Source organism: Ictidomys tridecemlineatus, chromosome 5 (genome assembly GCF_052094955.1).
Source record: "Ictidomys tridecemlineatus isolate mIctTri1 chromosome 5, mIctTri1.hap1, whole genome shotgun sequence".
Lineage (NCBI taxonomy): Eukaryota > Metazoa > Chordata > Mammalia > Rodentia > Sciuridae > Ictidomys > Ictidomys tridecemlineatus.
In genome coordinates this window covers 44533512-44548974 of record NC_135481.1, presented here as the reverse complement: position 1 = coordinate 44548974, position 15463 = coordinate 44533512, and the positions used below count along the sequence as shown (strand labels likewise).

The following is a 15463-nucleotide window of genomic DNA, read 5'->3' as shown; positions in this document are numbered from 1 at the left end:
TGTTTGTGTTGACTGAAAGGACATTTCCGCTTCTCCAACTGTGAAAGCTGTGTTTCTTTTAATATTAAGGTTAATGAGGGCTGGGGCCCTGTAATCTACATGAGTAGGTTAATTCTCATGTGTCCTAGATAGTTGGGGGAGAAAGAGATTTAGAACTTCAGCTGAAGGGAAATATATACACTGCCAAACCGGATGAATGCATGGGAAGGGAGCAAGGAAGAGCTCTCTACAGAAGGAGCTCCGTACCTCCGTACCTTCTCCATCATCAAGTATAGATGCAGAACATCCCCCTCCCCTGTGCTTGAGTGGGAGAGGCCAGTTCACAGGCTTTAGACACTTTGCGGGGAAAGCAATTATATGATTGAAGTTTGATTATATTATCATGGTTAGCGGAGTTGCTGTGACATTGCTGGTAGGACACATATGTCTTTCAGAAGTGAAGATATGGCTTGAGTTGATCTCCTGTCCTGTTTCAAGGATATGAATATGCAAAACACTATTAAAAATGTCTTCATCTGCAAAGTTCAAAGTTTCAAAATATCGAATGAATGTCTTATTCAGTTAAATGAGACTATTTCAACTCACTTTATTAAAAATAACACATTTTGCCCAAAGACAAGAAAAAAATGTGGTCCCTATTCCCCTATTGTGACTTTCTTCCCCATTTCAGGCTGCCTTTGACCCTGGTATGATGGCAAAGGTGAGGAGAAGGAAGGCAAGAAGGCAAAGGAGATGGAAAAGGACGCCTGCTCATTCACCCTGTGGTAAGGTCTTCACCATACCTGCACATATTTACGTGCTTCTGTGTCCTAAGTAAAAGGTGATGTGTAGAATTATTTGGCATGCATTCATCCAGGATCTATCTGACTCTGCTAGACACTGTGTTAGAAAACCATGATATTTTTTTAGAAAAGTTTAATAAGAAAGAGATAAACAAAAAAATTATTTGAATTATGATTGGTATAAATTTCCAGAACAGACAAAACTAAGCTATGGTGACACACAGCATTGCCTGGGATGGAGGTGGAAAGAACTGAATTTGGAGGAATCAGAAGGAATTTGGGGATGATGGAATGTGCTCTATTTTGATTGGCAGGGTGGCTATTGGGTATACAGATTTGTTAACAATAATTGAATTACATGCTTCAAACAGGCACATTTTATTATACAAATTATACCTTAATAAAATTAAAACCAAAAAATCACATTTTATGTGCTGTGGGCCAACATAACATGGGAGGAGGAGTCAATATATGAGTACAACTTAGATGAGGAGTCTCTAGAAGGCTTCTCTGTGCTAAAGAGATTTTCTGCTTTGAGAAGGTTCAAGTTCATGGGAGGCTATTGTTTTAGGTTGAGCTCCTGCTGAGGCCCAACAGACCAGACTGGAGCAAAATGGAGTCACTCATGCTAGCGGCCACATAAGCAAACTGAACTTAGAAACAGGCCACTTTTCCAAAATTCAGAAGAGTCATAGTAACCAATCCAAAGGGGCCCAGTCAACCTGAGCCAGCATGATAACCAAGTCCCCTCTGCCTTAACCTGGAAGGAGGGTGGCTTTGAAATGACCAGTTCACTTTGTGTTCTACACTTCTGCTTTCTTGTCTGCCTGGGAAACCCACCTGCTTTTGTACCGTATGCTACTTGATTCACAATCACCTATAAAAGCCAATTATATCACGAAACTCAATTTATTTAAGTTTTGCTTTTTGACAGGAAAAAAGAAAGCCCACAAGGAGGGATGGGGATGTGGCCAGTGTTTGCCTAACTTGCACAAGGCTCTGGGTTCAATCCCCAATACTACCCAAAGTAGTATTGAGAAGACACAATGTGAAACAGCACTGAATGATTTTCTTGCTTTCTTGCAATAGAGGGCATAGTTCAACATTTTGATTATGACCAAATAAGTATTTTGACTTGTCCCTGGAAAGAAAGTATATGCAACCATACACTTTCTTGTTGGTTAGCATATAGTAGCTTATTTCACGTTCAGCTTTCATGTCTGCAGGGGCCTCATATCATTCTCATCTGGTAGAGACCCATTCTGGAACTTTCATTTAACATGTGAGCATTGTTTGGGGATCCCACTCAAGTCTGGATGCTGGTGCAAGACAATGATAGCCATCGTTTCTTTTTGAGATGACGAACTTGTTCTAAAATTGTGGTGATGGCTGCACTCATCTATGAGTCCATCAAAAATTATTGAATTATGTACTCTAATTGTATGGTGTGTGAATTATATTTGATGATGATTCTCTTTTTTAAAAGTTAATGCAATTCTATGTGAGTCAGGTTAAGAGTTAAAAAACTGGGGCTGGGGTTGTGGCTCAGTGACAGAGCACTTGCCTAGCATGTGTGAAGCTCTGGGTTCGATCCTCAGCATCTCATAAAAATAAACAAATAAAATAAAGATATTGTGTCCATCTACAACTAAAAATATTTTTTAAAAAAGGAGTTAAGAAACTTTGGCAAAGATAAAACAAAGTCAATGGAATGAAACCCATTGTTTTGACTCTTTTAGCATTCTATCCACATGTTGAACCAAAAAAGATGAGTAACTTCAAACACATTTTGTATTTCATTCATATGCCAAAGAAAAACAAAATTTCCATGCCCCCAAAAAGAGGAATAAAATTGCCCAATAATTGACTTCCATTTTTGATAACATGGCAATTTGGATATCCTAAACAACCCTCTTAACTGAAATGAAAGTTCTGGATGGCTTATATTATTTTAAATATATACTTTAGCTAGCATAAAATCACCTCAGAGCCTTAAAGCAAAGTGAAATTTGGAGAAGGTGAGTATCCAAAGATGAAGATGACAAATTAGGCTAGGTGAATCTTGTTGGTTAGCATACAGTGGCTTATTTCTCATTTAGCTTTCATGTCTGCTGGGGCCTCATGTCATTCTAATTCAATAGGGACCCGTTCTGGTGGAACTTTCATTTAACATGTGAGCATTGTTTGGGGATGTAGCTCAGTGGTAGAGCAACTCCATAGTATGTGTTGGCCGTGAGTTCCAACCCTAACCCCATGAAAAACAAAAAGGAGTGTTACATTGCAATGCATTTTTTTTATTCTATCATGCTTCTTTCTCTAAAGTTTGGATATAATTTTATTTTTTATATTCTCCCTATTTATATTTGGAGTAAACACTCATCAAATTTTTCCTCCTGAATCCCTCATCCCTACCAACCTACGGTTTTCTTTTTAAAAACCGGAATCCTTATAACCATAGTTCAGTGAAGGAACTCCCTTTTATGTATTAAAATCAAACTAGTTATTATAACACAATGGAATTGACACTCCAGGGTAGTGGATATAAAAGAGAATGTGGATACCCTTTACTGTAAGATTTAAACTGTTTTAAAATAAATTCCTCCAACTTGAGAGTAGACTCAAAGTGGTATGAAAAGTGCTTCCTACACGAAGAATTCAGAAAGCCAGTTCAAATTTAAAAACAAGACCCTATAAGATCATAGTAATTATTAATTGAATTCCTCTTTAAGCCCCATATCATGACATCATTGTTTCCCATACTTCATGAAATAATTTCAGCCAGTCTCTTCTTTGGAAGATGAGGGGGGAATCTAACTCCACATTCTTGACTTTTAGTGTACATGTGTCCCAAATTTTCTAGTTTCTAGATTAAGTTTGTTCACTTAGGTTCTCTGCTCATTAAAACCTTTTGGACTCAAATGCCAAAATTCACTTCTTTTATGTTATTAAATGTCTTGCTTTGTTCACTTTTAAATGGAAAAATACATTACACTGTAGACTATATATTATAAACTTATCACGAGCGTCCTTCTTAATTACTCTGTATTGTTCATCCCCTTTAGAAGTAGTAGGCAGTTGGTTTAACTATGATGTCTTTGTTGCAATTCAGATTAACATTTACAAATCATGCTTTGAGGAATATTTTTGTATATAAATTTTTGTTGTATTTTCCCAAATTTAGATTCTTGTGTATGGAATTACTGGGTCAAAGAATATAAATATTTTTAAAGTCTTCAAATGCTTTGCCACTTTTTTTTCTCAAAAATATTAGGTCAGTCATACTGCCATTAGCTTTCTGTACCTCATCAACACTGGAAATAAAATATGCTTGTTATTTATAATGTTTACTAATTTGAGTCACCTTCTTTAAACATCATTTCAGTGGGCCACTGCTCTTCTCAGGAAATGTCTCAGTAAAAAACACGCTCTCTTGTGTCAAATCCAAATTTCCATAGTTGTCTTTCAAGTTTTTGTATGATATGTACACACGTGACATATAGCTGTGTGTATAAGGTAACATATGTGATAAATGCACAATATATAAATATAATGATATCAATAATGATAGAAAGATCATAGGTTAAGATCCTACTATTTGCCATGGCCTGAGTATGGTACAATTTTATCCCATCTAACTCTCATTACAACTTTGGAGGTGGACGTACTATCATTGTGTATTATAGACCACAGTAGAGCCTCCCTGTATCTCCAAACCCATACTCTTTTTAAAATTATTTTTTAGTTGTTGTTGGATTTTTATTTTTTTGTATTTATATGTAGTGCAGAGAATCAAACCCAGTGCCTTAGACATGCTAGGCAAAGGCTCTAGCACTGAGCTACAACCCCAGCCCCAAACCCATACTCTTGCTCTCACACAACCTGGTGCAAATTTACCTGATGGCTACTTCCCAACACACATCTCCTGCTCTAGCAACTTCTCCCAACCATCTTTCTGATCTTAAAACCTCCATCTCTGCTCATTCAGTCTCCCTCTCTTCTTCCCTTAGCCATTATTTTCTTTTTCAGTCCTGGGATTAAACACTGGGCCTCACTCATGCTAGGTAAATGCTATAGCCATATTCACAGTCCACCCTTAGCCACTTTTCAAGACCCAGTAGCCCTTGCTTTATATAAGACTAGAGCTGTATTTGACTACCTAGAAATTTGAGTTTCTTCGAAAACCAGTTTTCTTCCCTTCCCCTATCAAACCATCTGGCACATCCTGTCATTGTTGCTTGTGAAACCCATCTAAACTCTGCCCACACATCTCTGTACAATTCTCTGTATCGTCACAGTGTCCTTAGCTTCAAGCCAAAGCATCTTACTTTGCATCAAAGAGGCCCCAGTGATTTAGTGGCCTTCATAATCTCTACACGACACCTAGAATGAGCCTTTAAAACATGAGTTAGCTGGGTACAGTAGCACATGCCTATAATTTCAGAGGTTCAGGAGGCCGAGGCAAAAGGATAACAAGCTCAAGGCCAGCTTCAGAAACTTAGTGACACTCTGTCTCAAAAAAAAAAAAAAAAAAAAAAAAAAGTCTGGGGATGTAGATCAGTGGTAGAGTGCCCCTATCAAAAACAAGTAAATTAAATTAATGATTTATCTTAACAATGATGATTTATTTTAATAACAACAGAATGCAAATAATCCAATTTTAAAGTGGACAAATTATCTGAAAAGACTTTTCTCAAAAGAAATACCAATGGCCAACGAATATATGAACAAATATTCTCAGAGTAAATCAAATTTCACGCATGTATGATTTTGTCAAAATGAACTCAACTACTATGTTTAACTATAATGCTCTAATAAAATATTTTAAATGCTCTCAATATCATTAGCCATGAGGGAAATGCGTATCAAACCACAATGAGATAACATCTCACTCCTATTAGAATGACTATTATGAAACGATTATAATAACTACAACAAGTAGTGGAGGAAAAGAACACTACAGGTGGAAATGAAAATTACTATAGCCATTATGGAAAACAGTAAGGAAGTTCCTTGAAAAAGTAAAAATAGATATACTGGGCTGGGGTTGTAGGCAAGTGGTAGAGCACTTGCCTTGCATGCATGAGGCACTAGGTTCCATCCTCAGCACCACATAAAAATAAATAAATAAAATAAAGATATTGTGTCCATCTACAACTAAAATTAAAATAAATAGATATACCTAAATAGATGGAGTTGGAGAAGATAATGATAAGTGAAGTTAGCCAATCCCCCCCCCAAAAAATGCCAAATATTCTCTCTGATATAAAGATGCTGATTCATAGTGGGGTAGGAAGGGGGAACAAGGGAGGAACAGACCAACTCTAGATAGGGCAGAGGGGTGGGAGAGGAAGGAATGGGGGCATGAGGTTAGAAATGATGGTGGAATGAGATGGACATCATTATCCAAAGTACATGTATAAAGACACCAATTGATATGAATATACCTTGTATGCAACCAGAGATATGAACAATTGTGTAAAATGAATTGCAATGCATTCTGCTGTCATATATAAATTAAATAAATTAATTAATTAAATAGAGGGCTGAGGTTGTAGCTCAGTGGTAAAGTGCTCACCTTGCATGTTTGAGGCCCTGGGTTTGGTCCTCAGCATCACATAAAAATAAATTTTAAAAAAATTTTAAAAGAAATGTATTAAATAAATAAATAAATAAAATAGATATGCCAATTCCACATATGGGTATATATCCAAAAGAAATTAAATCAACCTACCATTGCACGTTCATGTTTATTTTGGCATTATTCACGATAGCAAAGATATGGAATTAACCTAGATGTCCATTGATGAATGAATGGATAAAGAAAATATGAAATATATAATGTGTGTATATATACTTTGTCTTTCCTTCATGTTCTTACTCCACTGTCTCACCAGTCATATGGATTAGGACCATACCCTTGTTATCTCATTTAACCCTCATTATCTCCTCAAAGCCCCTATCTCCAAATACAGTCTCATTGGTGCTCAGGGATTCAACATATGAATGGAGTGGGGCAGCACAATTCATACCATAATAGATCCAATAAAAGTGAAGAGAACGGTAGAGTTCTAGTAACATTGGTTTAGGCCCTGGATATAGCAAATCTACATTACTCCTCTAAATATTCTATTTTCTCCAGTAATTTTCCTTTTTCCTCTATTCTCTTGAATGTTTAAATACAACTATATAATGCCTATTGATCAGTTAAAAATGACAAAAATACTGTTTGGGGGTACTTGAAGCTATTAACAATACTCTTTTCAACATAAATTGAGAAGAAATATAATAAATGAAATGTTTTTATACATGGAATTTTAACCAAAGACATATTCACTGTAGATAATCTCAATTATTTTATACATTGTGCCTTAAACACAATTGCCTTTGTAACTTCCTTAAGCACAATTTCTAGAAGACTCAGCCATTCTAATACCTTATAAACTAACATGAAGCAGAGATGAAAAAACTCAAAATTCAATAAGAATCTGTGTGCTTACCACTTCTGATACAAATATTGGGAGGTGATCCTTAAAGCTTTGTTATGGTTTCGATATGTGGTATCCCTCAGAAGCACCTGTGTTAATACAGGCTTATTCAGAGGCCAAATGATTAGATTATGAGAGCTGTAAACTAATCAGCCCATCCTAATTTGAATGGATTAACTATGTGGTAACAGTAGGCAGGTAGGGTGTGGCTGGAAGAGATGAGTTACTGGGGCATGTCCTAGAAGGGTTCCTCTTCCCAGTGGCCCTTTCTCCCTCCCCCTCCCCCTTTCCCTTCCCCTCCCCCTCCCCCTCCCTCTCCCTCTCTCTGTCCTTCCTGGCTGCTATGAGCAGAGCAGTTTTCTTCCACCATACCCTTCCACCATTATGTTCTGCCTCATCTCAGACCCAGAGCAATGGAGTCAGCTGACCATGGTCTGAGACCTCTTAAACCATGAGCCAAAATAATATTTCCTCCTCTAAGTTGTTCTTCTCAGGTATTTTGGTCACAGCAACGAAAAATTGACTAACACATGTGTCTACTTTGAAGTAGAAACAAAAGTATCTATTCCATTTTCATTCATAAATGGAAAAAACCATAGGTGATATTCCAGTCTGTTGTCTACACTTAAATCATTAGTATTGTTTTCAGAGGATAAAATTTGTAATGTTTATGTGCTCTGAGAGACAAGAGAAAAAGAGACAGAAACTGTGAATTATTTCTCCCCATGTCTGCCCCAAATCAGTCTCCTCAGCTGATACATAGCTTTGAAACCAGTATCTCTGTGCTACAAGACACAGAGGGGAGAATATCTACAATAGCATTAATACCGTATCTAAAGAAAATCCCACCAAATTGATTTTCTTTTTAGACTTTTTTTTAAAGAACTTCCATTTGCTTATGCTAAACATAGAACTCTAAACTCTGAGTTCCTTAAATACTGAAAATGTGCTCTGACCCATCTTTGGGTCCCCTTCTCCTACTATTGAACCTGACCCAGAGTCAGAGAACTAGAGATACATTCCGAATTAATGGACATAAAGACATGCATATGACCTTGAATTATAATGACAGTGACAATTTATTAAAGATGTTGAACCCAAAGTACTCCAAATTTTGAACCCAGGCTTCCAACGTTGATAGAATGGGGTTACCCTTGATAAACTATGGCTAAAGTTAGAAAAGATGCTTTTAAAAGCATCATCACACAAAATGTCAAAAAAATCTGGGCTCCTGTCTTGTGTACTTTACAAACAAACCATACAGCATTGCACCAATTGCTCAATCCGTCTCAGTTCTCTCAATAAAGTTTAATTAAACCAATCAAACACCACTGTGAGCTCTCACAGTGAATAATTAATTTGAAAATGAAAAAATCTTAAAAGCTTTTGCAATCAGATTGTAGTCTACCTTTCCCAATAGATTTCCTAAAATTCACCAGCTCCGGTCAGACTACCCCAGGCCTGGTATTCTGGCTTCTGCCCCATTTCCTCCAGCTGAGATTTCCGTCCTGTTCTTCTTACCTCTCTAAACTTAACTATTCTTCAAGAGCCTGGCCCATGGCCATCTCCTTAAAGCCTCTCAGACCACATATGCCTGCAGTGTATGTGAGTCCCCTAAGGACAGAGCACTCTGATCCTTTTGGGTGCATTCCTCCTGGAATGCTCTACAGAGTCCAGCATGAAATAAGGCAAATTCTATAGCTCCCTCAACCCTGTTCCCTTAGAACATCAGTCTTCACTCCACTCAATCCAAGATCCCAAGATTACAAATGTTGAAGATCTCTATCACACAGTTACTAAGAAGTTGTTTCTGGATCCTGCTTCCTCACACTTACTTTGAACATGCTTAGTGATCTTCAGTTGTTTAGAGTATATTTGCAATGAGACATAGCTAAGCCTGTCAGCTGGACTTGCATTTCATGCCTAACCCTCAAAAATGTAACTGCAGAATCCAAAGAAATGAGAAGATAAGTGAATTTAAGATAATCTTTGATCTCATTACCACTATGTATTTGAGTTCTGCAAAGTTATAAAAACAACCGAATGTATGCTAAAAATAATCAATGTTCAGTGTCATTCACAGCAACTAATCTTAAAACATTGTCTTATAGGGTTCCATTTCTTGCTTACATGGGGCTAAACCTAATGGAACTTATTTATAAGTTATGAAATAATTCATGATTCTGGCCCAAAATATAAAATCAAAATTCAGTGCATAATTTCCAGCTCAGTGCGACACTAATTTATCTGATGAACTTTATCCTTTTGTACTATTACAATGCTCAAAGTATCAGAGCAAATGTGCCTGCCTCACCCAAGCCTACCCCAGAAAGAAATGAGAGACGCTTTTGTAGGTTGCAAGTCCTGGTCTGTTTTATTTATAAAGCAATAAATATTAGAAGCACAAACAAACTGCACGTGTGTAAACAAACTGTACAATGATTGATGAGAGATGAGGAAGGGTGGTTTGGAAGATTCCAAGAAGCATAATACTGTCATCCTGAATGTAAGAGAAACTAAGAGAGAAGGCACCTTAGAAGCATTTGCGATGGACAATGGATGGGCCTGCCTCATCATACTCTTGCTTGCTAATCCACATCTGTTGGAAGGTGGACAGAGAGGCCAGGATGGAGCCCCCGATCCAGACAGAGTATTTACGTTCAGGGGGAGCAATAATCTGCAGAAAGAAAACAAAAGCTTCCAGTGAACTCTGAAGTTCCAAGCAATGGAACAACAAGCAACATGTTGAAAATATTCACAAAAAGAAATTAGATAATAATTCACTATAATGTAGGAAATTTTATATCACCAAATATTACAACAATCATAATTTTTTAACTTTACTCTGTTTCATCATTTCTATTATTAAAGACTCTTCAAAATAGAATTTCTCCACGTCTCTGAAATAGAGTATAATGTGGCAACAAGCTAAATGCATGGTTGAAGGTTAGCCCAAAAGTTGGGGGGTTTAAATATGTTCAAAGAGTTAGCTGTATTTTTTCCCAATAATTTATTTTTTATTCACTGCTTGAAAACATCTTTAAAGTTTCCTGTCTTGGGGAAAGTACTATTTAAAAAAAAAATCAAGAAAAGTGCTAGAAAAGCTAAAAGGTAAAACTTATAGGCGTCAGGAAGCTAAGTGTGAGAGGAAAGGAGTTATGAATGAAACTGTACTCAGAATACCAAAATCTGTGCTAGTCTTCCCACCCATGAAAGCTCTTTACCTTGATTTTCATGGTGCTAGGAGCCAGAGCAGTGATTTCCTTTTGCATACGATCTGCAATACCAGGGTACATGGTGGTGCCTCCAGATAAGACGTTGTTGGCATACAGGTCTTTACGGATATCAATGTCACACTTCATGATACTATTGTAAGTAGTTTCATGGATGCCAGCAGATTCCATGCCTGGATACAAATTAAAAAAAAAAAAAAAAAAAACACAGCACATTCAAGCTGTAATTCAATGTGGAGGGGATATTCTGCTGGGCCGAGAGAACAGGACTCCTCTGTGTTGGTGAGCTGCCACCACTTGCCTCTGAAACACATGTTGCCCCATAAGATACACTGCAAGGAATATGTGGAACAGGTGTCTCTTAAAAGAAATAACAGATAATCCATCAGAGATGGCCAGGAAACAAACAACTGTGTTGAGCATCTGTTTGGAGTGAATACCTTCTGTATACATCAGATGTATGCAGATGTACTTCAAAAGGCTAAGACAAACATTTAAGTTAAAATTAACATACTTTTTTATTTATGAACTTAAATCAGTCCAAGCTTTTTCCAGGAAATCACTGCTTAGGAAAGATATTTGGTGACATACAAGTCTCCCATTATCACTATGTGTAAGAGTGTGGTTGCATGAGTTACTTAAAGCAAAGTCCAACTAGTTGGTAATGAAACTTATTAGACTAACTCAGGTCTCTTGAGTAATCACCCCTTCCCTGCATATATGTGATATTCAGTTACTGCTGGGTCTCATTCTTGGAGATGAACCCATATGTCTTCCTTGATCAGGTCACTACAGCATCACTAATGAGCCATAAGGACTTGAGGCTGAGCTGTGTGGGACTGCAAGCCTACAATTTCACTCAACAGTCTCTTAATCCTTCTGATTATATTGGATTTTACTCTGGGAGACCCCAAGACTCCCAGGAAAAAGCTGTGCCTTGGGATCTGACCCCACAACTCACCAATGAAAGAGGGCTGGAAGAGCGTCTCAGGGCAGCGGAAACGCTCGTTGCCAATAGTGATGACTTGGCCGTCAGGTAGTTCATAGCTCTTCTCCAGGGAGGAAGAAGAGGCAGCCGTGGCCATCTCATTCTCAAAGTCCAGGGCGACATAACACAGTTTTTCTTTGATGTCACGGACAATTTCACGTTCAGCTGCAGAAATAAATCATCACAGTCAATCTCTGAAGAAAGAAGTTAGTCGTGGGGAGGTAGGTGGATCCTTCAAGGGAGGAACAAAAGCAGACACGTGCTGTGGCAGATAAGACACATATACTCACCAGTGGTGACAAAGGAGTAACCACGCTCAGTGAGGATCTTCATGAGGTAGTCAGTGAGATCCCGACCAGCCAGGTCCAGACGCATGATGGCATGGGGCAAAGCATAGCCCTCATAGATGGGGACATTGTGGGTTACGCCATCCCCAGAGTCCAGAACAATGCCTGCGAGAGGAAATAGATAAGAACAAGATAAATCTCTGTGGACCACCACTTTATTCACGGTAAAACCTACTTCCAGTCTTAGCTGAGAGATACAAGACTGGGCACTGATCCAGATAAAATCAGATCCTTCACAGACAAAGAATAAAAATGAACATAATGGATAGATACTAAATCTGAAGCTAACAGAAGCCCATCCTTTTAAGTATTGGAGTAGAAAATTTTCCTGAAAATACTTTAAAATGATCATCCCTCTTGCCAACCAGCACATGATATAAATGCCCAGCCTATTTTTCTTTGTTCTTATCTCTCTTGCACATGTTTCTCTCTTTATTGATTCAGACCTGTTGGAAAAAAAATGTGTGTTCTCCTTGAAGATGTTACCCAGGGGCTGTGATGGTATACACACACACACACCATGACTGCTGCATTCCCAGCTGCTATACTGTGCTGCACTTCGATCCTCAAAATAAGGGAAGGATCTAATTCCTCAAGCTGTCAGCTCTTACAACAAGTGTGCTCTGAAATTAACCTCAGGGGACTATTGTTAGTTATCTTTGTCTCTTAGCTTGGACACCTCCCCGGAGAGAGTGAGGGAAGGGATCACTATTTTTTTAAATTGAGGAATTACATTCACAGCAAGATCAGTGACTTGGGAATGTGATGAAAATCAGTGACCAACCCCACAGCCCAAGCATACCTGTGGTTCGGCCAGAAGCATACAGGGACAGCACCGCTTGGATGGCCACGTACATGGCAGGGACATTGAAGGTCTCAAACATGATCTGGGTCATCTTCTCACGGTTGGCCTTGGGGTTGAGTGGGGCCTCAGTGAGCAGGGTGGGGTGCTCCTCAGGGGCCACGCGGAGCTCATTGTAGAAGGTGTGGTGCCAGATCTTCTCCATGTCATCCCAGTTGGTGATGATGCCATGCTCAATGGGGTACTTCAGAGTCAGGATACCTCGCTTGCTCTGGGCTTCATCGCCTACATAGGAATCCTTCTGCCCCATACCCACCATGACTCCCTGTAAGAAGAAAAAGATAGGGAAATCATGCTTCCACCATGTCAGGAATATATTCAGCACTTTATCAATTTATATCTAACTGCCCAAGTCAAGGTACATCTTCAAAACACCAGAAATAGTAAAAACAGGATTTCACCTTAAATTTAGAAGAATCATTTAAAATCAGTCTTGTACCTTATCACAAAGATGTATAATCCTATTGTTTAGAATATAATTGAGGAGGGGGAATAAAGCTATTCCACTGAAGAAGCAGGGCCTCACCTTAATTTTAAAATGCCTTCCTTATTAAGCTTATCACCCGAGTCAAATAGAAAGTAGATGGCTACATTCAGGAATGACCAAATTAGTGACACATTGTATTTCTCCTAAGAAAAGATTTTGACATTCATCAAGTGAACCTAAAAAGATGGGCTGATTTGCCACTGCCATTCTGATGCGGCCCGTCCAGAACATCCTGGATACTGGTCATTCCCCAACGTGAGGACTAAGAGCTCTACTCCCTGGCAGCCTGTCTGGCCAGGCATGTGACAAACCCAGAGAGCATGGCATTGCTTTTAATAAACAGGTGGTATGTCACTATCACCATGGCACTCACTCTCCTTGTCACGTCTGACTTCTAAAATTGCGACAGCCAGGAAGGAGAGAGATTACATGTTTTGAGAGCCCTGTAAACTGACTGTGAACAAGAGAGAGGAATGTGGGTTGTGTCCAGGGTTGGTGAAGGGGAGTTATTTCAAACTTTGAACAGGGCTGAAAAGGAGGAGAAAAAAATAAAACCATATGGTATAAGAGGTACAGAAGACACTGAGGACTAAAAATCCAGAAGGTCAAGAGTGGAGAGTGCCAATGGCTTTTCACAGGAGGCATTTGGACCATTGACAGGTGTGCCATTGAAGTAGATTGGGGGAAAGTGTACATATCTTGGTAGTTAGGGACTTAGTAAGGGTATTGCTCATCTTGGCTTGGATCTGAAACTAACCCCAATTTTCCTCATTTGAATCAAGCTGTTCAGGAAAAAGTTGGGTCAGGAGAGACATTTTCCTAATTGCTGGACTGACTAAGGAGGTGGCAGGCAGGGGTGCCGAGTGGGCCTGGGGAGTGCCCCATCTGGGAGAAGGCAGGAAGGGCTGGCGGGAAATGTACCTGGTGGCGTGGGCGGCCCACAATTGATGGGAAGACAGCGCGGGGCGCATCATCGCCTGCGAAGCCGGCCTTCACCAGCCCTGAGCCATTGTCGCACACCAAAGCAGTGGTCTCCTCGTCGTCGCACATCTTGGCACAGCTTCAGCGGGGTCTGTAGGTTGAAGAAGAGAAGGTCGGCCATGCTCAGTGTCTGGGAACTGGCTCTGTCCTTACCAGGAGAAGGGGATAGAACAAATGTGGATTCTAGGGGATAGGGTCGGGTGGAGAGAGAGCTGCCTTCTGCACCCTTTAAGAGAAAAAGAAGGGCGAGAAGGAGCCACAGAGGAGATTGGTTGTATAGTGAAGAAAGAGAAACCCACCCAGGCTCCCTGGCCCGGAGTGCCACCCTCTGTCGCAGGCAAAAGGAAGGACCATCCTAACTACTCTGGAGACCCAATTCCTTACCAGTCCTCCTAGGCCCTTTTCACCGTTCACAAATTGGAACCCCAGTCTCCCGCCCTATCCACACCCCACGCCTTGCCCCCGTGGAGAGAAGAGCACACGCCCTTGCGGAGGGTTGGGAACGCGGGACTCCCTTTCCGCGCGCCCCTCTCCGAAGAGATCCAAAACTTAGCACAAAACAAGTTAGAACCTCATCAAAAAGTTTGGGGAGAAAAAAAAAAAAAACGACAGGGAGGAGTAGCTGAGGGCCGGCGCTGGCTGAAGCCGGGGGCGCGGCTGGTGTCCGGTGCGGCCACGGGGCCGGGTGGGGAGCGAGGGCGCAGGGTGTCGCTGACTCACCGTCCGCGGCTCGGCTGGGCTCGGCTGGGCTCGGCTCAGGCGGCGGCAGGCTCTGGGTGCAGGCGCCAGGAGCGCAGCTTTATAGCGCGCTGATGGACGGGGTCAGTTGGAGCCACCGGGGGCAGGGGTGGGGGGCCCGGTCTGCCACCTTGCCTTATTTGGTCGCCTTAGCACCATCCAGGACCGCCGAGGCCATTCATGGAGGCAAGGGCAGGGGAGAGGATCAGCCAGGGGGTTCCCAGACCATGTAAGGAAGGGGAGGGGGCAGCCAGAAGAATGGCCAAATAGGGAGCTAGGGAGGGGCAGACGCTGGAGGGTAGGGGGCAGGGGAAGACTAAGTGACGCCTACCCCCCTCTCCCCCTTCCTGAGGTGGGGGAGCTCCCTGGATGGGCTGTGGGATTGTTCCTCCTGCCGACCTAAGAGACAATAAGCCACATGCAAGAGGGAAGGCTTGGCGCCCTGCCCTCTGCTAAGGGGTCCTGACAGCTGGGCCGGGGCAGCAGGGGAGTGACAACAGCTTCTCATCTTCCAGGACTGGGAGTTGGAGGAACATATCCCTGGCAGTTCTCTTGGGCAC

At 40.7% G+C, this 15463-nt stretch overlaps 1 protein-coding gene across 2 annotated transcripts; it reads right to left on the bottom strand.

Annotated features, from left to right (window-relative positions):
• Positions 1-9613: 9613 nt before the first annotated feature.
• Positions 9614-15085, bottom strand: Actc1 (actin alpha cardiac muscle 1). Of its 2 annotated transcripts, none has more exons than XM_005337129.5 (7): positions 14886-15085; positions 14106-14256; positions 12638-12962; positions 11779-11940; positions 11462-11653; positions 10492-10673; positions 9614-9944 (listed from the first exon to the last, which is right to left on the bottom strand). In XM_005337129.5, the coding sequence occupies exons 2-7, from the start codon at positions 14232-14234 to the stop codon at positions 9801-9803; spliced, it is 1134 nt and encodes a 377-aa protein (XP_005337186.1). In that variant the 5' UTR covers positions 14235-14256; positions 14886-15085; the 3' UTR covers positions 9614-9800. The 2 variants fall into 2 exon arrangements, with proteins under 2 accessions (XP_005337186.1, XP_077905995.1); XM_078049869.1 differs by lacking the exon at positions 14886-15085 and adding an exon at positions 14550-14741.
• Between the last annotated feature and the right edge of the window lie 378 nt (positions 15086-15463).